This window comes from Onychostoma macrolepis, chromosome 07 (genome assembly GCF_012432095.1).
Source record: "Onychostoma macrolepis isolate SWU-2019 chromosome 07, ASM1243209v1, whole genome shotgun sequence".
Lineage (NCBI taxonomy): Eukaryota > Metazoa > Chordata > Actinopteri > Cypriniformes > Cyprinidae > Onychostoma > Onychostoma macrolepis.
In genome coordinates this window covers 14,656,185-14,681,890 of record NC_081161.1, presented here as the reverse complement: position 1 = coordinate 14,681,890, position 25,706 = coordinate 14,656,185, and the positions used below count along the sequence as shown (strand labels likewise).

Genomic DNA, 25,706 nt, shown 5'->3' with positions numbered 1-25,706 from the left:
CCAGTGGCTCACAACATCCGGGGACAGATCCTAGCAGAAATTCAGGACTCTGGCTCCAGATGCGGACCAATTCCCAACTCCTAATATTTCCGTAGCCCACCCATTAAAACCCCTTCTCGATGTATAGCTCGACACCATACTCCAAGCAGTGTCTCCTAGAACCCTCCAATCTTACGTAACAGCATGGAGGTGTTTTAAATCATTCCACCTTTCATATAACTTACCATTTCCCGATTTTTCTCTTCTCTCAATCTCCTCATTTGTCTCCTATCTTAACAGCATTAAGGGCTTCCAAGTTGGGTCCATCAAAGGGTACCTGAGCGGCGTCCAATTTTTTCACAAACTAATTTTCGGCTCTTCCTCTCCCGAAATAAACAACTCCCAAATCTCCCTTTTGATCAAAGGGATTCAACGATCTCAACCCGCCCGCCGACTCCAGACAACCAACAACACTAGACATTCTCACAAAATGTATTCATACCCTCCGTTCAGGCTACCGGCCCATCAATACCGCCGGCACACTCAACGCTGTTTATCTTGGCTTTTTTCAGTTTTCTCAGATGTTCGGAACTTGCTATCATTTCTAAATTCAATCCAAAAATCCACCCCACCATCTCAGACCTATCCGTCCTCGACAGTGAAACAATCTCCTTTTTGATTAAACAAAGCAAGACGGACCAAGCCAGGAAAGGCCAGTTTATCTATATTTTCAACCTCCCGTCATCAATCCAACCATATCAAACTGTCCTCGCATACATCCAAATCTAGAAACTCCCAAGCAAAGTCCCCTATCAAACCCCTATTTCTTGATGGCTCCAATTAACCCGTAACTCGCTTTTGGTTCCAAAAACACCTCAAATCTGTTCTCTAACAATCAGGCATCCCAGCGGATAACTACTCCAGCCACTCTTTTCACATCGGGACAGCCACCTCAGCAGCTCAGAAAGGCCTCTCTAAGCATCAAATCCAAGCTCTCGGGCGATGGTCATCAGACGCTTTCAAAAGCTACATCAGGACCAATTCATTCGTCCCACATTAAAAAAGCCCACCAAACCCTTATTGACAAAAAAAAAAAAAAAAAAAAAACCCATACAGTGTCTGATGCCGCAAGAGCTTCCCGGTCAGGAAAACATTGTCTTTTTCTGTCCGTCTACCACGAGGCTTACCCGTCTGACACAGCGAGTATTGAACTCCCGTCAGATGCTGCAAGTGCCTCCCGGTCAGGAAAACATTGTTTTTTCTGTCCGTCTACCGACGAGACCTACACGTCTGACACAGCGAGTATTGAAATCCCGTCAGATGCTGCAAGTGCCTCCCGGTCAGGAAAACATTGGCTCTTACGTCCGTCTACCAATGAGGCTTACCCGTCTGACACAGCTAGTACTGAACTCCCGGCAGATGCTGCAAGTGCCTCCCGGTCAGGAAAACATTGGCTTTTCCGTCTGTCTACCGAAAAGGCTCACACGTCTAATGCAATGACTATTGAACTCCTATCGGACGCTACCAAGGTCTTGCAGCCGGCACTTAAAAATTTGTTCAACCATCCATCGACTCCGCGAGCTGCTCCCGTCAAAGCTACGTGGACCTTCCCAGTCAGTTGATTCAAGCCCGTCCACTCCATCATCGACCAGTAAGGCTCACCCGTCCGAAGAGCGAGACTCATTTTCTCAGCGAGAGCATTCCGTCTCTGTGTGGGCGTTTCTCAGACAGAAGACGCGCGCTCTACCCTTCTGCATCGTGCAGGATTCCCCACACGAACCACACTCGCAGTGCGACATTTGCAACAACGTCACTAGAAATTTGCTCTTTAGAAATTTGCTATTTTAGAACTCACTGGATAGCAGCTAAGGACAGCTGAAGTCTGCACGGATTCTGAAAGCGGCTCAAGCTGGAAGCGTGGAGCGAGAACAGCAGAGCGGCGCAGGTTGATGAATCAGCTTTAGTCCTGCAGCAAGACATATCAATGGCAAGCGGCTTCTTGTAGATCAGCGAAGGGATGATCGTCATTGCTGAAGGAGAATTAATCTGAAGATCGTGTGGCGAAGCACCCGCTTATATAGCCAGATGGCCCCACCCATTCTGGCGGTCTCTGGCGGGCTTCGTCGCCATAGGTTCATGCAGCTCTACTGCCGAGCCATTGGTTCGTTTTTAATACACTGCACGAACCAATGGCCGTGCAGTTACACTGTGTGATTGAAAAAAGGCTTCAGTTCAGGAGAAAAAAGGCTTTTTCTGAAGCGTCTTTAGCAAGACGCAGTACGAGTGAAGTATCAACAGGGAATAATGACTTCTGTAATTTTACTTCATCTTTATTTAATTTAAAATGTAGTTTTTGATAACTTTATTAAATTAGGCTATATGACATTTTATTATAATGCGGTTATGTGAAGATATAATTTAAGTGAACTTAAAACAAAGTTATTTTTTAAAGTAGTTTAAATAAATGTTAAATTGATATCTCTTAATTATACTGTAATGTTGAATGGCTATAGTCAATGGTTAAATATTAGGGAAAAAATCATAGAGACATCAGTTGGTAAAAGATGGCATTAAACAAATATAAAAAATATACTTTATGTTGCTTCTACATTAATTTGAAGACTGAATGTGAAATTATTGCAATTTAAAAATATAATTAAAAACTTTAATGTAAGGTGGGATTAATCGCGATTAATTTCAGAAAAAAAAATGTGCGATTAATTAGTTACCTTTTAACCAATTGACAACACTAATACAGGTGCTGGTCATATAATTAGAATATCATCAAAAAGTTTATTTATTTCACTAATTACATTCAAAAAGTGAAACTTGTATATTATATTCATTCATTACACACAGACTGATATATTTCAAATGTTTATTTCTTTTAATTTTGATGATTACAGCTCATGAAAGTCAAAAATCAGTATCTCAAAATATTAGAATATTACTTAAGACCAATACAAAGAAAGGATTTTTAGAAATCTTGGCCAACTGAAAAGTATGAAAATGAAAAGTATGAGCATGTACAGCACTCAATACTTAGTTGGGGCTCCTTTTGCCTGAATTACTGCAGCAATGCAGCGTGGCATGGAGTCGATCAGTCTGTTCAGTCTGTACTGTTCAGGTGTTATGAGAGCCCAGGTTGCTCTGATCATTGAGGGAGCTCTGGATTGGAGGATGGTCTCAACAACCTCAGTTGAGAGACCGGAAGCTTTGAGCTGTGCCGCCCCAGGGGCCACACCCACAACTTCCATAGCTCCGGGCAGGGGTGAAAGATGGCGCCCCCTGCCTGTGAGAGGAGATCCCTCCTGACGGGAATCTCCCATGGGGAGCAGTCGAGGAGAGAAATCAGGTCCGAGAACCAAGCTCGGCCCGGCCAGAACGGCGCTACCAGTAGTAGACTGACCTCGTCCCGGCGCACTCTCGCCAGAACTCCCGGGAGCAGAGTGATCGGGGGAAAGGCGTTCAAACGAAGCCTCGACCACATCTGTACCATGGCATCCAGCCTCATTGGAGATGGATGAGTCAGAGAGTACCAGAGGGAACACTGCGCTGTTTCTTGAGTCGCAAAGAGGTCCACCTGAGCCTGGCCAAACACTCTCTAGATCTGCTTCACCACCTCTGGGTGAAGCATCCATTCCCCGGGCCTCGGCCCCTGTCTCGACAGGATGTCTGCTCCCATATTGAGGTGCCCAGGAATATAAACCGCCCTCAGCGAGCGGAACTTCCCTTGGGCCCATAGGGGATCCACAGGGATCTGGTACGCCAGCCTGTACAGGGGGTGCAAACGCAGACCTCCTTGGTGGTTGATATAAGAGACCACCGCTGTGCTGTCGGTGCGCACCAACACATGGTGTTCTCTCAGGTCCGTGTTTCAGAGCTCAAAACACGGCCAGCATCTCCAGACAATTGATATGCCAAGTGAGATGGCGACCACTCCACAGACCGCGGGCAGGGTGGCCACTCATGACCGCACCCCGACCGGTTAGGGAAGCGTCCGTCGTTAGCGTTATGTGGCGACAAGGTCCTCCCAGCACCTGGCCCTGAGACAAGAACCAGGGTTATCTCCTCATGTGTAAGGCACGTAGGCACCGCTGTGTGACCTTGATCATGCAAAGCGGGTTGCCCCTCAGGGAAAATCCCCTGATCTTGAGCCACCACTCTAGGGGTCTTATGTACAGCAGGCCAAGAAGTATCACGTTGGACGCAGCTGCCATCAGACCTAGCAGTCTCTGAAACTGCTTTACAGTGAGTGACCGGCCTTCTCTCACTCTCGCGACTGCAGTGAGGATCACCTCGATCCAAGCAGGTAACACATGTGCCTGCATCGTGGTCAAATCCCACACCACACCCAGATAAGTGGTTCCCTGAGCCGGAGAAAGCACACTTTTCTTGGCGTTCAGTCTTAGCCCCAGCACTTCCATATGAGCGAGAACGACATCTTGATGTCGAACCGCCATCTGCTCTGATTGAGCTAAAATCAACCAATCATCGATGTAACTGAGTATGCGGATACCTTGCAGCCGCATCGGAGCTAACGCAGCATCCACACACTTTGTGAAGGTGCGGGGTGAGAGTGCTAGGCCGAAGGGAAGAACCCGATATTGGTAAGCTTTGCCCCCGAAAGCAAACCTCAGGAACTTCCTGTGAGTGGGAAGGATGGAGACATGGAAATATATGTCTTTTAGATCGATCATGACAAACCAGTCTTCGGACCTGATCTGAGACACGACATGTTTGAGTGTAAGCATCCTGAACTTCAGTCTCATGACTGAGCGGTTCAGTTGACGCAGATCTAAAATGGGATGCAACCCTCCATCCTTCTTTGGAACAATGAAGTACCAGCTGTAGAACCTGGACTTTCGTGAGGAGTGTAGCAAATCAGCTCAAAAGGGAAATGTGTATATAAATAATTACAATTAATTATGATTAATTACAATTATCTATATCGGCTGAGAGTAATAACTGTAGCAGAATTAAATTGCCATCAACTGATCTGTTCGTCCAGCAAACATTCAGTGTAAATTCATATCAACTCTAAGAAAGGATATTTCCATGGCCACAGAAAATACTTTCCTATTAATGCATTTGTGATTGTGAGCGGGTGTAGGTGGTTGGTGTGGATGATGTGATGGGTGGATCTGTGACAGCATTAGAGCATGTAGCGAGGGTCAAAATCGTAAAGAGACATTACTTTGCAAGGCAGAATCAGAAACTCATGTAATCTGTGCACACAACTTTTATTAACTAAACGCTAACACACATAACTAATCTAAACAAACAAACAAATAAACATACACTCACACGTACATACAAAAGGGGAGCTAAAGTGGATGAATGAAGCCATTAGAGAAACCAGAGAATGCAGTTATGGAAAGAGTCAGTTAACCACCTGAGTAAAACCATCAGCGCTGTTTATAATGGGGTCTATAACTTATACTGAACCTCTGTTTCGTTAAGTTAAATGCCCTGGAACGGCACACCGGCAGGAGATGGCCGAACTAGCTGCTCTAGAGACCACCGAAGGGAAGGCGAGCATCTCAGCTCCGCTACGTTTCCGGACGGAAGAGGCTGAGATGTGTGCTCTCTGAAGATCACTGCGCCCTGGAACACCGTACGTGGCAGGGTTAGCAGCCCGATCTCCTGAGGGCACTGCAGTGAACGCTGCTCTTCCCCAGAGGGGGCTACCCTCATAAGCCCTGGGCCATGACGACCCGCAGGTACCTGTCGACGATGGTATTGAAGGCGCAAGCGGGGCTTCCAGGAGGAAGACCCTGTCCTTCTCTCTGATGTCGGACAGGGTCAACCACAGATGCCTCGCCCAATAGCACGGGCGGTCTCCTTGGTGGCACAGAGAGCCAAATCAGCGGTTCGCCTGAGCTCCGTGATGTCATCAGAACTCATCACCTTGCGCCTGGTATGCCTGCAACACCGACATAGTGTGCAGTCACGCGCCAGCCTGACCCGCTGCCACGTACCCCTTGCCCACCAGCGCTGAAGATGTACGCAGCGGCTTGGAGGGCAAGGACGGAGCCTTTAGAGGCGACGCAGCGTCGGGGGACAGATAGCTCGCGAGCGTCTGTTCCACCCGAGGCATCGCTCTATAACCACAATCGTTCAATCCCCCCACATTACTATAGTAATCTGAAGAGGGGATGAAGATGCGGGCCGAAAAAGGTCTTGCCCACGATCTCGACACTTCTGTGTGGAGATAGGGGAAGAACGGCAGGCTCTGTGTTGGAGGTGATCGCTCCGCTCGCAGAAAGCATTCATCCAGTCTGCTTGTCTGCGGCTCAGCTTGCTCCTCGGCCGGCCAGTCGATTTTTAACTTGGCCATAGCACGAGTCATCACCTCCAACAGCTCCTCATAAGGGGGACGCCAGAGTTCACAGCGGGGGCGCAGGAGCAGCTGTGAGATCCAGTGAGAAGCGCTTGAATTCAGCGAAGAACACAAATGACTGCTATCAGTCGATATCAGTCAACTGATATAAACTAGTTTAAACGAGTTACGAGTTCCTGAAGAGGAACTAATGCTGCATGCACTGGGTTTCTTCTTGTCTTTTTTTTTTTTCTCAAACGTCTGTTAGAACAGTTTTAGTAGAGAAGAGACATGTAGATAATGGTTATGAAATATGGATTGTAATCTTAGAGGGTAGCTTGCTTTACAATATGCTCTGCATATGCATAAATTCACTAATATGATATGTGGTCAAATTGAATGGTAAGATGGAATGGAAAGAGAAAAACAAGAAATGTAATCTAACCTCACTGACCCTTATTTCAGGAGTCCTCCGTCTGGTTTACTTGTAATAGCATGGCTAACCCACCAGATCTGTCTTATATTTAATTTGTCATGCAGTAATTTTGACAATGACTTGGAAAACATTGAAAATGTGCAAAATTGTAGTATAAGTAAATACTTTGTCAATATTTCTTCTCCTAAGAACTGATTTCCCCCCCGCGAAAAAAAGTTTACATGTCTTTAATGATAAATGTAATACTCTTTTGGGGTTTCCAAGACTCCAGATATAAAAAACAAATGCATTAAATGTTCATGTCCTATTATTCTTTTATTAGTAAATATTTTGTAGCAGGACATTTCTATAAATTGTAGTATTTGTAGTTTTGCATTTTTTTGCATTTTTCTATTATGTCTTTTTGCGGAGGTCAGATGGACCCCAAACAAACAGAAACCATGTTACTATATTGCATAACAGTTACTTTTATGAAAAGTGCATTTCTGTTTTGTGTTATTACATCTATATGCGTATATGTTGCATAAACTCTTGTAACGGCTGAAGCAGGTGTGTTTTATTGACCTTTGCTTTCCAGTGATGCTTCTAATTTTATGGTTAAGTTTACTTTACATAGATAACTAACATTTTTCAATGGGGAATATGTATGAAATAATTATGCTTCAGAACTTTCACTCACCAATGACTCTTGTAGGAGGATGTAGAGCTGGTTGTGTCCATGTACGTGTGCAAGATCCAGTGGTGTGTGTCCATGGCTGTTGGGGATCTTAAGGGCCTGCCGGGATCCAGGATACTGCAGCAAAGCACTGGCCAGATCTCGCAATCCATGCTGGGCCGCAAAATGTAGGAGGGTAGGAATGTCCTCTGAATTACACTCTGGAAAAGAGAAGACAAATAACATATTGAAATAAAAATACTTAAAAAATTTCTACTTAAATATGTAAATTGTTTAAGTAGAAAGATGGCAATAATATTTTAAAACATACTCTAATAATCTGTTTTATTTACAACTTCTAAAAATCTTTTTCTTAGAGTACTGCACCAAAGAAAGTGATTTTCAATCAGTACATTTTCATGTTTTACAGTGTAGATCTTATTAAAAGTGCTCAATTTAAATGAGTTGACTTGCATTAATTAAATACAATGGGAAAGGTTAGCTTACATCATGATCTTAATATCTCCATCTGTACTTCGACCCAGTGAGTAGGTGTCTAATGCTGCCTTCACGTGCTATCGGAAATTTCCTATTTCCCACTTATGAAGTCGTGATTACGAGCTTGTCCTATTCAAGTTCTTTAATGTCAGAAAGAATAAAATGTAGCATCCCATTGGTTGACAATCATATAAACATTCACCGCGCTATACATGCAGTTCGCTGATAATTCTGGAATTTCGGTCAAATACATGCTTATTCCACTGCTTATAAAACATACAATATGCTTCGAATGATCGTTCATATCTAGCCTATAAATACTCTACTTTAACGACAAGACAAAGGGATGTAGTTGTTGTGAGAACAGCATTGACAGTAGCAATGGTTGTCCCCTCCACCATGTTTAAAGTTTATGACCCGCCCAACTCGGAAACTCGGGTATCAAAATTATTTCTGAATTTCCCAGTAGTAAATACAACTTGAGAGGCCGATCACGTCCAATTTCCGATTAGGAAATTCGTATTTACGATAATTCCGATAGCACGCGAAGGCAGCATTAAACACCATGCAACGTTCATGTTTTGAGTGAGCATCTAAAACCAAATGGGATTATAGTGCTTGAAAATTTGTAGAAACTAAACAAAACAAGAACATTAAACTGCATCATTTGCTAGGTAGAACTGCAGCTTCAGACTTCATATATCCAAGGTCTTTAGAGATTTGAAAGCTTGCTTAGTAAATTAATGTTTTAAGCATTTCCATATTAATGGTAAGCCAACTTAGAATGATAGATGTTACATTTTCTTAAAGTGACTGGTCATTTTTCTCATAGTGACTGATCAATGTGCTGAGCAATCTTTTAGGGAAAACACAGGCATAGGGACTGGGACACATTAGGCAAAGGAAGTATGGGAACATGTCAGTATCCCTCATTACTTTAAGAATAATGAGATATGCTTAAATAACAATACAATAATATGGTTGCACAAGATTTAAAACAATCAAATTATCTAATCTGCATGCATATAGCAGACTGGAATGAAGACCAGATTAAAAGATTTAAAAGAAAGTTTAAGGAGATTCAGAGGAGTTGTTTCAGAGGAAAGGTAATACAAGATCAGAATCAAAGTTCAATTTAAAACTGACATTGTGAAGAAGAAGAAAAAAAAAAAGATGACTGCAATGCTGGCTATTTTATAATATACAAATTTACGGAGGTCTGCTAACAAAAGAAACAAACAGTTTAAAGAAATTCACTTTACCAGTCTTCATTAAGCATACTGTTTGCAGCTGGACCAATCAGACACACAATTAATTATTCATTATATTTATTATGAATAATCCAAAAGACCTGCCACCCTATTCTGATCATGTAAATGAGTCAGTTTGCAAACAAATAAACCTTTTCCAGCTTGAAATGATAACTTTTGCATTGGTCAAACCAAACTCATGAGTTATGACCTCTGCAGAATTTAAAAGCCACTTTATCTCGATCCCAAGTGTAAAAGGGAGAAGTCCGGTTAGACCTCGACACCGCAGGACTTCATTTTGCCCAGGAGATATCATGGCCATGCTGCAGGACCGCAACTACAACAACAATGTTGTCCATTCATTGTATTGTACATTTAACTAAACAGAGGTTTACATTTAACTAAACAGAGCTCTTCCAATCGACTTGTTGCGAGGCGGGGCCACGCCCCGTACAGTTCCTTTTTCATGCATAAATTTACATGATGCTTAAGTCTTCCATGTGGGGAACTATCTTTGCAGGCTTTGTTAATAACTTCTATAAAGTGTTGTACAACGAACACTATTTATAATACCAACTTTTCATTCAAACCAAGGTTCTGCAAATAAACAAGCTTTCCTTCAACATCAGATATCAGGGATCTTGCAAACAAATTAATAACCTTATCTACTAAAAAGAGTTATACAATGTCGATTAAACTTCACTGATTACATAAAACACATCAAGCATATAAAAATGCATATAACATATTATTTGTGCATATATTTTTGATACTTATAATGATTTTTAAATGATTGTCTTTTGAAAATTGTCCATGTAAGCTTCTGTGTTTCTTTGTCTGCAAAGACAGAGCGCGTTTAGTGGAATGTATAGAAGAGGGGGAAGTCAAGGAAGTCACACTGTGGAGCTCTGGTGAGCTTTTGCAGGCCAGAGGGTGTCAGTAAATTAGCCTTTTCCTGTGCCTATACTATAGTTCCATGCATAGCAATCACGGAGTATCTCTCAACCATATGTTGTGTGAAAGAACTCTTTAGTCCTTGATACAAAAGATCTCTGTTGTCTCCTGATTGGATTAGTTTTTTGTCACTCTTCCGATTCTTCTGAGGAGATAACGACAAGATGTTGACAGGAAATCGACCAAGACAATTGGCGTCATGTGATGGTATGATTAGTTTAGACCTCATGATGGTTTGTGGGGAGAATCTTCTTCTCATTCTTCTGGAATGTGTCTGTTCTGCAGGATATTGGGCTCAAAGCACAAGGCCTCTACTGTCACGAATCCGGTCTATGAACCTCCGTTCACTTACCACCAGAGGTCACTAGCTCACCACATTGACTCTCACACCATACATCACACTGAACTGCATTTCCCATCATCCATTGCACTGATGACACATACACAGCTGATTACACTGATTGCACTTACACAGCTGAATGCTCTGATCACACAGCTATCACACAATCACACACCCTATATAAACCATGGACTTCCGTTCAGTTTGCCGAGTATTGTTCTGCGTGTAGCACTCTCCTAGTGTTAGCTGCCTTACCAAGCCATTCTGTGTTCATGTTAAGCTCTGTGTTCATGTTAAGCTCTGTGTTCATGTTAAGCTCTGTGTTCATGTTAAGCTCTGTGTTTAGTCCTGCATATATCCCTCTCCTAGTGATAGCTGCTTTACCGAGCCTTTCTGTGTTTGTTTAGTCTTGTCTACTTAGTTGTCTTAGTCTTGCCTTGCCTGTTTCCTCTTGTTCTGATTTCTGCCATTGTATCTTGGATTAACCCTTTGCCTGCTATCTCGGACTCTGTACACCCCTGCCCGGATTATTACTCGTGTGCCTGGATTACCCCTCTCGTCTTGTCCTCTGGATATTGTTCACCAATCGGAGACCACAACCGTTCACTTGAGTACTCCTCTGCCTTGCCCTCTATATACCTGTTGCCATTTGTGTGACCCTGCCTGTTATGACCATGTCTCTGACTTTAAATAAAAGCTTGCAAATGGATCCGCACGCCTCACCTCTCGTTGACCCTGTTACACCTACACTGTCACGTCACAGGCAAGGACTAGGAGATGATGAGGATCATAAGGATATTTGCAGCATTCTTTAATCAAAATAAACACAACAATCCAACAGGCAGTGGAGATACCAAAACAAAACATAAACGCCTTGTGCAGAAACAAAGACAATCATAAACCATAAACAGCAAACCAAGGATGGGATAAATACACAGGGTAATGAAACTAGACCGAGGTTGGGTAACATAATCAGTAAATATGGCGACCAAAGAAAACATACTATAAATCAGGGAAACAGGAACAAAATACAGGGAGTTAGAAAACAAGCACATCATAATGAACTGAAAGTCAAAATAACTCTCTTAACACAACATAATATAGCCATGAAGGTAGGGCGGGTCTTGATTTTATCCATCAAAAAATGACTGAGTCATTAATAATTGCGTGTAACATTTTAAATACATCCAGATGGTTGGAGTGGAGGGTTTAAAAAGTATAGTAACATGGATGTGTGATGTCAGCAAGAAAGGAAAACTGTTTCAGAGGTGACTTTTTGGTTAAAGGGACGTTTTTTATATTATTATTATTATTCGAATCAGAATCAGAAGGAGCTTTATTACCAGGTGTGTTTACACATACGAGAAATTTGTTTTAGTGACAGAAGCTCCACAATTCGACAGAATGACAGTGACAAGACAAGACACAGATAATAAAAAGAATAATATACAACTATACAAAATAGTTTAGTATGTACAGGTATTTTAGGCAAAAATTTGAAATGTAAATAAAAGTATGTGTTAAATAAATAAATGTATAATAGTGTTGTGTGTATTCCACGTTTATTGTCAAGTGTTCATGAGATGGATTGCCTGAGGGAAGAAACTGTTCCTGTGCCTGGCTGTTCTGGTGCTTAGTGCTCTGTAGAGTCGACTAGATGGCAACAGTTCAAAAAGGGAGTGTGCTGAATGTGAAGGGTCCAGAGTGATTTTGCTAGCCCTTTTGCTCACTCTGGATATGTACAGTTCTTGGAGAGTATGGACGGTTGTACCAATGATTCGCTCAGCAGTCCGGACTATCCGACGCAGTCTTCTGAGGTCAGATTTGGTAGCTGAGCTGAACCAGACAGTTATTGAAGCGCAGAGGACAGATTCAATCAGGGCCGCTGCTGGCCAAATAGGTGCCCTAAGCAGAATTGTATTGTTGTGCCCCCTCCCCCAAATATTATGGATGTAAAAAAACAAAACAAAAAAACAAACAAAAAAAAACACCCACTATAATGTTCAAAATAGAACTTTAATAAAATATAAAAGTAAATAAATAAATAAATTGTAATTAAATTGTATTATTTACAAATTACAATTTTAGCTCTAGACAGTTACCTATGGCTATTATTTTATTAATACAGTTGTCTGATTGATTTTATAGTCTCAAGCATTCAGAAATCACACAGAAGAAAATTGAGCAGTTTTACTACGATAAAACGTGGTTAATTTTTGTAAGGATTGTGATGTCCACATGTTTTGAAAATTGAATTAGCCTAAATGTTTGGTCAATATTAAAGGACTTGATCGTTCTGTAAGTGTATTACCAGGCCTTTGGCTCCTTTTACAAGCATTTGTAACAATATGTAATGTAAATATCTAAATTGTTTATTTTGCATTACATTATGTATTTTAACAGTGTTTTTCAATGAAACCATATAATTATTAACCAATCATTATTGCCTCATTGTTTTTATATAATGCATTTTAAGTCATTTTAAAGGCTGTTGTTGGCTTAGATCTGTTTTTATAACCAAAAAAAAAAAAAAATCTTAATACTTCTTTGTAAACTATTATTTGAAATAACAAAACCATGGTTAATTTGTGGTTACCATGGCTACAAGAACCATGATTTTTGGTTTTATTCATAGTAAAACCATGGCTAGTTTTCGTAAGAGAACATGGAAAGTCGGAGAGAATATTATATGCGTTGTTGGTAGTTAAATTATTACCGACATTAAAACACATTATTAACATCAACAGCCAAAAAAGTTTCACAAGATTATGAATGTAGGCTACCTAAAAGTGATGCACTGGCTTCATCTTTTTTTTTCTTTTTCTTTTCTTGGCGCCGGTTTGCTGATATATTTTCACGGGCATAGCTGTCCATCAATTATGATCACTTGCTTTCATCCACAAACATGAGGTGCGCGCGGTCACCGGCACGGATGCGGGAATGCTGCGTCACGTGTGATTGGCCTACTGCGTCTGTGTTCACCGTAAAACGCATTTTTTAATAATTATATATACGTTTAGATTTTTATTTATGTATATGTTAATTGTAATACTAATATAGAATGAAAGTTTTTTGTTTGTTTTTTTTGAGCAACTGGGATGGTGCCCCCCTGGGAGTTGGTGCCCTACGCAAACTGCGTACTCTGCATATAGGGAGCGGCGGTACTGGATTCAATGATGGCAGAGTAGAACTGTTTCAGCAGCTCTTGTGGCAGGTTGAACTTCCTCAGTTGGTGAAGGAAGTACAACCTCTGTTGGGTCTTTTTCACAATGGAGTCTATGTGAATGTCCCACTTCAGGTCCTGAGAGATGGTGTTGCCCAGATACCTGAATGACTTCACTGTTGTTACAGTGCTGTCCATGATGGTGAGTTGGGGGAGAGCAGGGGGGTTTCTCCTGAACTCCAGGATCATCTCCACTGTTTTGAGCGTGTTGAGCTCCAGGTAGTTAAGACTGCACCAGACAGCTAGCTGCTCAACCTCCTGTCTGTAAGCAGACTCGTCTCCGTCCTGAATGAGGCCAATGAGCGTGGTGTCATCTGAAAACTTTAGGAGCTTGACAGAGGGGTCTTTAGATGTGCAGTCATTGGTGTGAAGGGAGAAGAGCAGTGGGGAGAGAACGCAGCCCTGAAGAGCTCCAGTGCTGATCGTATGGGTGCTGGATGAGAATCTTCCTAGCTTTACTAGCTGCTGCCTGTCTGTCAAGAAGCTGGTGATCCACTAACAGATGGAGGTGGGCACGGAGAGCTGAAGTCCACAAACATCCTCACATAAGTCCCTGGTCTGTTGAGATGCTGCAGGATGTAGTGCAATCCCATGTTGACTGCATCGTCCACAGACCTGTTTGCTCTGTAGGCAAACTGCAGGGGGTCCAGTAAGGGTCCAATGATGTCCTTTAGATAAGCCAGCACCAGTTTTTCAAATGACTTCATGGTCACAGATGTTAGAGCTACAGGTCTGTAGTCATTAAGTCCAGTAATTTTGGGTTTCTTTGGGATGGGGATGATGGTGAAGCGTTTGAAGCAGGGAGGGACTTCACACAGCCCCAGTGATCTGTTGAAGATCTGTGAGAAGATGGGGGGCCAGCTGGTCAGCACAGGTTTTCAGACAGGCTGGTGTGTCACCATCTGGGCCTGGTGCTTTTCTTCTCTGGTTCTTTCTGAAGACCTGACACACATCATCTTCAATGATCTGAAGTGAAAGAGTGGGGGAGAGGGGGTTGCTGGAGGTGTTAATAGTTAATAGCTAAAAAAAAAGCCCAGCAGATGGATTGCGCTGTCCGGAATGGCGTCATTCAGCCAGGTTTCCGTGAAACGCAGAGCAGTAGAGTTTGAAAAATCCTTATTTGTCCAGGAGAGCAGAAGGAGTTTGTCCGTTTTGTTGGGTAGAGAGCGGAGATTCGCCAGATGGATACTAGGCAGCGCCGTTCTAGATCCGCCCTGTCTGAGCTTCACGAGTGCACCGGCTCGCTTCCCCCATCTGCGCATCCTAAAGTGTTTGATCAGAGCTGCTGCTCCGCCAACTATAATGTTCAGCAAAACGTCCGAATAATCGAAAACCGGTCGAGGATTTTGTGGTGTGTTCTGCCGAATGCCGAATCAGCAGTTCATCCCTGGTAAAACTGATCGTTTTTAGAAACAAAAAACAGGAAAAACTAACAAAAACACTAAAACAACTGGAGAGCCAAGCACTGTGGCTGCCATGTGCGGTGCCATTTTAAGATTACTACTAGTTTTTTAAATAACATGCACCAAAGAATCATGCACAATAAGATTAGTAACATATGCATTAAATAAATGGGCTCCTGATATATCTAAATAAAGTGAACGGGGTCCGTTTTGCGTTCAACTTTAACAGCTATAGAAAATAATGTCTTTAAAAGTTTTAGAATGTCTAGTCAGAGGTGGAAAGTAACTAATTACTCGTAACTTGTTTGCACAGAGGCTGCAACAAGGTTCCAGCTAGGATCATTTGCACTGAGGTCGCGACGAGGTTCCAGCTAACTCCGCGAGGAGGTCGCAAACTCTGAGGCGGAGGATCGTTTGCACCGAGGCCGCAACAAGGTTCTGGCTGGTTCTGTGAGGAGGCCACGACGTGAACTAGCGAAAAATCTAGGGTTGGAAAGGTGTTGAAAATAAGCAGTACACAGTTGTGATTTCAACATGCCAAGGAACGCGAATAACAGCAACGAGGACAACATCTCACTGGCTCAGGTAGGGGAGCTGTTTGATCAAGAGAAAGCGCATTTTAAAGAATTCATGTTGCAACAAGAAAGCAGTTATAAAACTTTTACACAAATGATTATGATTTCTATGAATCAAAGAGTAGATGAGCTTATGAAGGAGGTACAAGACTTGAAGATAAGTCTCCAGTCCACTCAGAAGGAGGTGGATGATTTGAAAGTTAACTGTAGAGAAAGTTTAACTGAATGTAAATCAAATACAAATGACATACATAAATTGGCTGAATCTCTTTTGGTATTAGATGTTAAAGCCAATTATTTGGAAGGTCAGTGAAAGCAGAATGATATAGTGGTGGAAGGAATTCCCGAGTCTCCAAATGAGAAATGGTGTGAATCTGAAGAGAAAGTAAAACAGATAATTCAAGATAAACTAAAGCTTGGTCAAAATAAAATTACCTTGGAGAAAGCACATAGAATAGGAAGGATGAGAAATGGGAATTATAATTGACCTAGACCTATTGTGGTTAAATTTCTTGAGTATAAAGAGAAAGAAGTAGTGCTGGAGAGAGCAAAATACCTCAAAGGAACAAACATATACTTGAATGAAGATTTCCTGGAACATGTGCGTTTAAGGAGGAAAGAGGTTATGCCAGAATTGAGAGCTGCAAGAGAGAGGGGAGAGATAGCCTATCTTCGTTACGATAAATTAATCACATATCCAGCATCAAAAGTTAAAAATGATATCAATAAGAAATCAAAATAGGCCTATTGCTGTCTTAAATTAGCTTGAGGAAATTGGATGAAATTAAGAATTTTCTTTTTATAAATCATGTCAGCTTCAATCAAGTTACCAAGGAAAGGATTACAATTAGCTTATATTAATATTTGTAGCCTTAGGAATAAACTTGTTGAAATATCTGATGTTTTGATTACAAATAATATTCATGCTTTGGCAGTAACAGAGACACATCTTGATCAAACTTTTTCAGATGATGTAGTAAATATAAATGGTTATAATATTTACAGGAAAGATAGAAATAAATATGGCGGCGGGGTTGCCATATATATTCAAAATCATATTCCAGTAAAAATAAGACAAGATTTAATGCCTTGTAGATGTAGAGGCTCTGTGGCTGGCTACAAGTACAGTTGCCATTTGTTAAATCATTATTTGTTGGTTGTTGCTACAGACCACCATGTGCAAATAGTTGTTATTTAAGTGAATTATGTGATATGATTGATAGAGTGATATTGGAAATGAAATTTACTTGATGGGTGACTTAAATATTAATTGGATGTCTCAGGTTTGTTCCTTAAAGACTAAAGTGGTGAATGTAATTGATGCATGTAATTTAACACAAGCTATTAATCAACCAACAATAATTCATGTAAATAGCCTTGGTGAGAGAACATTTACTTGTATAGATCATATTTATACAAATGTTGTGGAAATGTGTTCTAAGGGTGTATCTGTTCCTATTGGGTGTAGTGATCAAAATATAATAGCGATTACTAGAAAAACAAAGGTCCCTAAAGGAAGACCAAAAGTCATTTACAAAAGGTCATATAGGAAATTTTGTCAGAAATTATATTGTAAAGATGTAAATAATATATGTTGGGCTGACGTTTACAAGGAAGGTCATCCTGATGATGCATTAGCAGCTTTTGAAAGACTATTTTATTCTTTGGTGGATAAACATGCACCTATATAAAAAAAAAACACACACAGTGAAGAATATTAGGGCACCATGGATTGATAATGAACTGAAGAACATAATGGTAGAAAGAGATGTGGCAAAGGGTATAGCAAACAGAACTGGGAGTAAGCAGGATTGGGAAGTTTATTGCAAATTGCGTAATCAAGTAACTAAGATTAATAGGAAAAAGAAAAGGACATTTTATAAAGTAAAAATAAGTGAAAATAAATACGATGGAAAAAATTGTGGAATATTATTAATTAAATAATGGGTAGGAAATCAGCTCAAACTCCTTTTTTTTATAGAGACGGGTGATTTATTTTTAACTAAATCAGATGAAATTGCCGATTATTTTAATGACTTTTTTATAAATAAAGTGAATAAACTTAGAGAAGAGGTGTTAATTGATAATATTACATCAAGTGAAAGGCAAATTGAAAAAAATAACAAGTGATAAGCCAGCCCTATGCTTTGAATTGAATAAAGTAAATGTACAACAAGTGGAACAAAAATTATCAATGATAAATATAGATAAACCATCGAGAATAGATAACTTAGATGGTCGCCTTGTAAAATTAGCAGCCAGCTGTTTGGCGGAACCAGTTTGCCACATTTTTAATATCAGTTTTGAAGAAGGGATTTTTCCTTTAGCTTGGAAAGAAGCAAAATTTATTCCTTTACAGAAAAATGCAGCACTGAGTTTTAGTGGTGCTAATAGTCGACCAATACGTTTATTGCCAGTTCCTAGTAGTGTTTGAAATGATAGTTTGTTCTCTGATTTTCAGCATGCATATTGAGTAGGACATTCAACAGGAACAGCATTAACACAGATAACTGATGATTGTTTAGTACAGATTGATGATAATAATTTAGTAGGAACAGTATTGTTGGATTTTAGCTCCGCTTTTGATGTAATGGATCATAAATTATTGCTTGAAAAATTGAAATGTTACAAATTTACTTCTCAAACTGTGCATCGGTTTAAAAGTTATCTGACAAATAGGAGGCAATGTGTATTTTATAATGGAAGTTATTCGGAAGTGAAAGAGTTGCAATGCGGTGTGCCTCAAGGTAGTTGTCTAGGTCCATTGTTATTTTCTATTTTTACCAATGATCTTCCTTTGGTTTTAAAGTGGTTTAAAGCGGGCAGTTATGTATACAGATGATACAACATTATATCTACCAGCAACATCAATTGAAAAATTATCTGCTGATTTAGATGAGGAGTTACACTTAGTGGTAAATTGGGTATGGAATAATAAGATGGTTCTAAATTTGACAAAAACCAAAAGTATTGTGTTTGGATCAAATTATAAACTTAAACTTAAACCACAATTAAGTTTGTCTGTAAAGAGTGTGCCTATTGAACAAGTAGAGGAAATTAGACTTCTTGGAGTTACTCTTGATAGTAGGCTAAAGTGGTCAAGACAGATAGAAAATATGGTAATAGTTATGGGAAGAGGTCTATCAGTTATTAAGAGATGTGCAAAAGTTTTACCACAGGATTGCATCTCTCAAATTGTGCAAGCAATGGTTCTTACTTATTTAGACTACTGTCCAGCGGTATGGTCGAGTGCATCAAGTAAAGACTTAGAAAAATTACAGTTAGTCCAGAATAGAGCTGCACGACTAATTTTGAACTGTAATAGATGGGTTAATATTATGAAAATGCACAAAATTCTTGGTTGGCTTTTGGTGAAAGATAGGGTAATTGTTTCTCTGCTTTGTTTTATAAGACACATTTCAGTATTGAGAGCTCCAAGTGTATTATACTGTCAACTTTTGTATAGTAGTGCTAGTCATAATTTTAACACCAGGCATGCATCAAAAGAATATTTTTTGCTTCCTGTTTCAAAAAATAATGCAAAACAACAGACTGTAATGTATAGAGGAATGAAAATATGGAATGAATATTTAATGGTACAGTACTAAGTAAATTGTTGATTTTTATGTTATGAATGAAATTTGGGTTTGTATGTTTTATTGTATTGGTTTTTATTGTTATGGATTCATGTAATTTTTTTTTTTTTTTTTACTTGTTGGACCCCAGGAAGAATGGGGATCCAAATAAACAAATAAATAAATAAATAAAATTACAAATACTTTCGTTACAGTACTTGAGTACATTTTTAATTTTTTTTTTCTACTTTCTTGAGTATAATTAAATTGTGGTACTTTTACTTTTACTTGAGTAAAATAAAACTAAAGTATTCAACTTTGCTACATTTATTTTTCACCAAGAGTACAAAGTACAAAAAAAAAAAAAAATAGACGAAGGAGGTGCCGATGGAGAAACAGAGCGAGCCTGCATTTGATGGGCACTTTTCAAACTTCTGGGGTGGAGCCTTGCACTTCAGGCAATAACAGACAGGACTGACTCGGGTAAAAAAACAATAAAAACGTCCAGTTCAGCTGGGGGGTGGACCGTTCAAACCGTGCTTTGCTTTGACTGTCAATCACTGGAAATGTCGTGAATCAGCATAGCGTTTCAATATTTTAGTGAATGTGAGCTATGCTCTGATTTTAAATCGTAATTTTGTCAGCTCCTGAAATGGGTCATACATACCGTTGATATAACCAAGGCACACAGCAGTATAAGTAAATAGAAAACTTGGTTGATAGAATTATTGCACGGATGGAGCAAGAACAATGTAAGTGTTTAAAATACATGCACACAGTTCAGCTGAATGGTGAAAATTAACAGTGCAGTTAAACTAAATGTACGAAGCTAAAATAACCTCAACAGTAACAACAACATTGAAATAAGAGTGCATGCATTTTTATGTGCATCTGGCTGATAGATCAACCATCATTTATCTGTCAATCAGATGCATTTGAAATCACTTTTTTCTGTGTGCGTGCTTTGGATGTGTGTGGACATTTTGCGAAGGAATGAGATGTATGACAGGATGATTTATTCATATCCAAAACGATACGATGTAAACATGCAGTGCATGTTTCATTCATACTCGAAGTCGGAGGGCGCTCTAGCGCAGAAAGTCCAATACAGCCCAGTAGAAGTAATATATTATAACTTATGGGCTGCATCTGAAAATTGAAAAATGCTGCCTTTGGAGGACACATTCCAAGGTAGGAAGGCATCGAGGCACGTCCGAATCCAAAGTTAGCTTCACTTCTTGTCTCATGAGACATGGGTGTTAGGATTAGGGTTAACCCTGCTCCGTAATGCTCACATCGTCTCATTTCGGGTAAAAATTGAAAAAATATACTAAAGTACTTTGTAACGCAGTAACTTGAGTTGTTTTTCAGAAAACTACTTTTTTACTCTTACTTGAGTCATATTATTTTTCAGTACTTTTACTTGTACTCAAGTAAATTATTCCTTAAGTAGCAATACTTTTACTTAAGTACAATTTCTTAGTACTCTTTCCGCCACTGTGTCTAGTAATAATAAATGTGACTGCACCTAAAGAATGACAACATTCTGAACATTCATTTAACATCATTCTGTTTTTCAGTGAAGGTTACAGATAAAGTTAGACTTTCTTAGTTATATCAACTACGTTTTTACCGAGCATTGGTATGAAGACTATATTTTGTGTGTATGCACAATAACATTTTGACAAATCCTCTGTGTTAAACTACATTGGATATGGGTCATACTGTCATACTAAGTGGGCAGGAAAGCACACAAAGGAACAATTGCACAATCATGTACTTCTGTTGGGTGAGGCATCTTCCCTTCATAATTTATTCATGTCTATAACAGCCTGTAAAATAAAGTGCTGATAGCATTAGTTGTTTTGTGCTGCTCTAGATTTGGCTATCTGAAAACAGTGGACCTAAAATGGGTTAAAAGAGCTATTCAGAACTAGAAAAGCCCTTACCTCCAGCAGGAGACTGATCACACTGCAAGCCCTGGAAACCTCCTGTTGGCATTTTCTGCATTAAACAAGAAGCCAGAGTTTGATCCAGCTTCTCCAAGGAAGACACCTGAAAAGCCTTCAAAACATAAGAAACATTACAAACCTTAAGAAAGTATTGGTCACACTTTATATTAGGTGGCCTTAACTACTATGTACTTATGTCAAAAACTAAGTACAATGTACTTATTGTGTTCATATTGTATTGCAAAACACTTTTTCTGCTATTGAGGTGGGATATGGGTAAGGTTAAGGACATATTTGGTGGTCTGGGTAGGTTTAAGGGTGGGTTAAGAGGTAACGGATGGGTCAACAGTGTAATTATAAATGTAATTACAGAAATTAATTACAGATCTAACTACATATAGGTATTTTTTAAAAACATAAGTACAATGTAAAAACATATATGTACACAATAAATGCATTGTACAAAATTATTAATTTAAATGTAAGTACATAGTAGTTAAGGCCACCTAATATAAAGTGGGACCAAAGTATTTAATGCTGAAGAGTGTGCCACTATCATCACTAAACCAAATTGTAAACATGAAGAAAGGTTTCCCAAACTCTGCTCCATTGGTCAGACAATCATATGGCTCTGTCGGAAAAGTCACTCCATTGGTTGAACTATTGCTGGCACATCAGTCTGGACAGGATGCTTTGACGAAATTGTTGATAGTACCTCAGAGCCAGGGGAATTAACCCATAGTTCAAATGACTTATAGTTGTGTCTACATATTCAGCTGGGATATTTTAACATTGACTAAATGATTGACTTAGTCAGTTAAGTGATAATTGATGTGTGTGTGTGTGTATGTGTATGTGTATATACAGTATATACTGTATATATATATATATATATATATATATATATAGAGAGAGAGAGAGATCATCTGTTGTGAGTTATTTAAAGTATCAACCCAGAATTTTAATAAACAAAATAAAAATGTATAGTAAAAATATGAAAGGCACCAATGATAAAGTTACTTCATCAGCCAGTACAGCCTAATATGATTTACCATCTTTTAAAAGTATTCAAAATGTGTCTGTATTGCATATATTCAAATGTGCAGTCAATTGGGAAGATGAAAAAGGTGTATTATCACAGTTGGTTGCAACAAATAAAAGCAGGAGCTATTTGCAGGGCTAAACAAAAATACAGGTCCAATGGACTGGAGGAGTCCAAGGGGGAGCCGACAGATGAAGAGACCGCGGGGAAGCCGATGGAGGCATGCAGTGGCTCTCCTTGATGATGCCAATGGTATGGACTCCTAGGGACTCCTGGGTGGGGATGAGTAGGATAGAGCCAGGAGAAAGTACGAACAAGGCAGAGTCAGGGCAGCTGAAGAACAATGCAAAGCTGGAAGGAGGGAGGGACAGGGTGATTCTACAGGGACAGTGAGCTAAGATGGAGCCAGGGGATCCAAGGACCAAGGTGGAGCTGGGGTTTGGGAAGCTTGAGGCAACAGCCTCAAGCTTTGTTGTCCATTCTGAGGAGTGTGGACAGTAGAGCCACCAGAAGAATGGAGGTGCCCAGTGAGGCCACAGGACTGGAGCACCCAGGTGTAGCCACAAGTCCGGAAGTCCAAAGTGAAGCCAGAGGGACCGGAACCATGAATGGACTGAGGTGGCAACGGCGGGACAAGGGACCCAGTGGAGCCATAGAGATGACCAGCCACGGTGGAGCCGATGGACCGAATGGCTGAAGCAGAGTCTTTGGTCTCACAGGAGACCAAGGTCGATGCAGGTGATCCAAGAGACAAATCAGAGCTGGAAGCTGGGAAACCCAAGGCTGAGCCTATGAATCAAGCAAAGCCAAGCGAGTAAGGAGCCAAGGAGCTTAACAGTTAGGACAACAGGGCCTAACTGTAAAAGAGAAGAGAAGAAAGGCACCAGGCCCAGATGGTGTGACACAAGCTGTCTGAAATCCTGTGCTGACCAGCTGGCCCCCATCTTCACACAGATCTTCAAAAGATCACTAGAGCTGTGTGAAGTCCCTTCCTGCTTCAAACGCTACACCATCATCCCCGTCCCAAAGAAACCCAAGATAACAGGACTTAATGACTACAGACCTGTGTCTGTGGTCATGAAGTCATTCGAAAAACTGGTTTTAGTTTATCTGAAGGACATCACTGAACCCTTACTGGACCCCCTACAGTTTGCCTACAGAGCAAACAGGTCTGTGGATGATGCAGTCAACATGGGACTACACTACATCCTGCAGCATCTGGACAGACCAGGGACTTATGTGAGGATGCTGTTTGTGGACTTCAGGTCAGCTTTTAACATGATCATTCCAAACCTCCTCCTGCCCAAACTAACTCAGCTCTCCGTGCCCACCTCCATCTGTCAATGGATCAACAGCTTCTTGACAGACAGGCAGCAGCTAGTGAGGCTGGGAAAATTCTCATCCAGCACCCGTACGATCAGCACTGGCGCCCTTCAGGGTTGTGTCCTCTCCTCACTGCTCTTCTCCCTCTACACCAACGACTGCACATCTAAAGACCCCTCTGTCAAGCTCCTGAAGTTTGCAGATGACACCACAGTCATCGGCCTCATTCAGGACAGTGACGAGTCTGCTTACAGACAGGAGGTTAAAGAGCTGGCTGTCTGGTGCAGTCTTATCACCCTGCAGCCCAAGACCGGTTGCCCATGGAAGCTAAGCAGGGCTGAGCCTGGTCAGTATCTGGATGGGAGACCTCCTGGGAAAACTAGGTTGCTGTTGGAAGAGGTGTTAGTGAGGCCAGCAGGGGGTGCTCACCCTGCAGTCTGTGTGGGTCCTAATGCCCCAGTATAGTGACGGGGACACTATACTGTAAAAAAAAAGCACCGTCTTTCGGATGAGACGTTAAACCGAGGTCCTGACTCTCTGTGGTCATTAAAAATCCCATGACACTCATCGTAAAGAGTAGGGGTGTAACCCCGGTGTCCTGGCCAAATTCCCTCCACTGGCCCTTGTCTATCATGGCTTCCCAATAATCCCCATCCACTTGATTGGCTCTATGACACTCTCTCCTCTCCACCTGTAGCTGGTGTGTGGTGAGCGTACTGGCGCCGTTGTCCTGTGGCTGCCGTCGCATCATCCAAGTGGATGCTGCACACTGGTGGTGGTTGAGGAGAGACCCCCCACATGATTGTAAAGCGCTTTGGGTGTATTGCAATACACATTAAAAACCAAAAAAAAAACAAAGAAAAAAAACAGATAAAGTCAAAAAGTAGCCGTTGATAATATCTAAACATGTATCCAAAATCCTTTGTAATAAAATTAATTAGCATTAATTAGTAACAATTTCTTAGCAACTAGGGATTGTTACATAGAGCTATACAGGCATCCAGTGGTGATAATGGTATAATAAACTGTGCAAAATGTTTTATCTTAACAGTCGATTTACAAATACACCTAATGTGTATCCACTAATAGGGATTTCACCTAGGGCGTCAAAAAGGCTAAAAACGGCCCTAACAGAAATGTTGAGGACAAAGAACAAACTCTATGGAAAATATGTTCTAAATCCTACTCCTCTCACCTATGGTGTTTATAAATCTTACAGAAATAAATATAATCATTCTATCTGATAATCATCTAATATAATCATTAGATCTGCAAAAAAAAAAAAAAAAAAAAGCAATAATTTGGTGAAAACCTTTAAGAAATATTCAAATGATATTAAATCCACATGGAAAGTAATAAATCAGTTGCTGCAAAAAGAAAAGATCAATCCGGAGCTACCTTCGGATTTGTTGATGGCAACAATACTTTTAATGATCCATTTGACATAGCTCAAAAATTTTTTTTTTTTTTTTTTAGTTAATGTTGGTCATAAATTAGTTAATATCCCTACTGGTAATGGTGTACCATTACCAGTAGGAATATTAACTATACATTTATTATACATCAGGAAACTTTCCTATTATCTCTATTTTTAAACCACCTGAAATTCAGGAAATAAGTGAACTTATTGATGAATTAAAATGATCTTCAGCTGGCCATGATAATATTTCTGTATTTATTGTCAAACAGGTGAAATGTTCAATATTGCAGCCACTTGTTCACATTCTTACTCTTTTTTTGAATACTGGCATTATACCAGAGGATTTAAAAATAGCTAAACTTATTCCTCTGTTTAAAGCAGATGATCCACAACATTTTAACAACTATAGACCTATATCTACTTTGCCATGTTTTTCAAAAAGTTTAGAAAAATAGTATATAAATGGATTCTTTTTCACTTAGACTCAAATTCTATTCTTTATAAACATCAATATGGATTCCGAAAAAAAAACACTCTACTTATATGGCTTTGCTTCACCTGATTGTCAAGGTTATCCTTGCACTTGAAAATTAAGAATTTACTTGTAGTATTTTTTTAGACCTGTCAAAAGCTTTTGATACAGTTAATCATGACATTTTATTGGAAAAGTTGTATAGATATGGTTTTCATGATTTTACATATAAATGGTTGAAGAATTATATTTTTAATAGAAGACAGTTTGTTTGTTTTAAGTGTTGC

The 25,706-nt window shown here is 40.1% G+C and overlaps 1 protein-coding gene across 4 annotated transcripts in view; it reads right to left on the bottom strand.

The window, feature by feature from the left end:
* LOC131544556 (B-cell scaffold protein with ankyrin repeats-like) overlaps positions 1–25,706 on the bottom strand; it is a 112,427-nt gene that overhangs the window by 41,907 nt on the left and 44,814 nt on the right. For 3 of the 4 annotated variants that reach the window (XM_058782859.1, XM_058782862.1, XM_058782861.1), the window contains exons 6-7: positions 21,160–21,274; positions 7,417–7,613 (exon numbers count right to left, since the gene is read on the bottom strand). In XM_058782859.1, coding sequence (XP_058638842.1) covers positions 7,417–7,613; positions 21,160–21,274 — 312 coding nt within the window. The remainder of the gene's footprint in view (positions 1–7,416; positions 7,614–21,159; positions 21,275–25,706) is intronic. The other variant, XM_058782860.1, reaches the window with a different exon arrangement.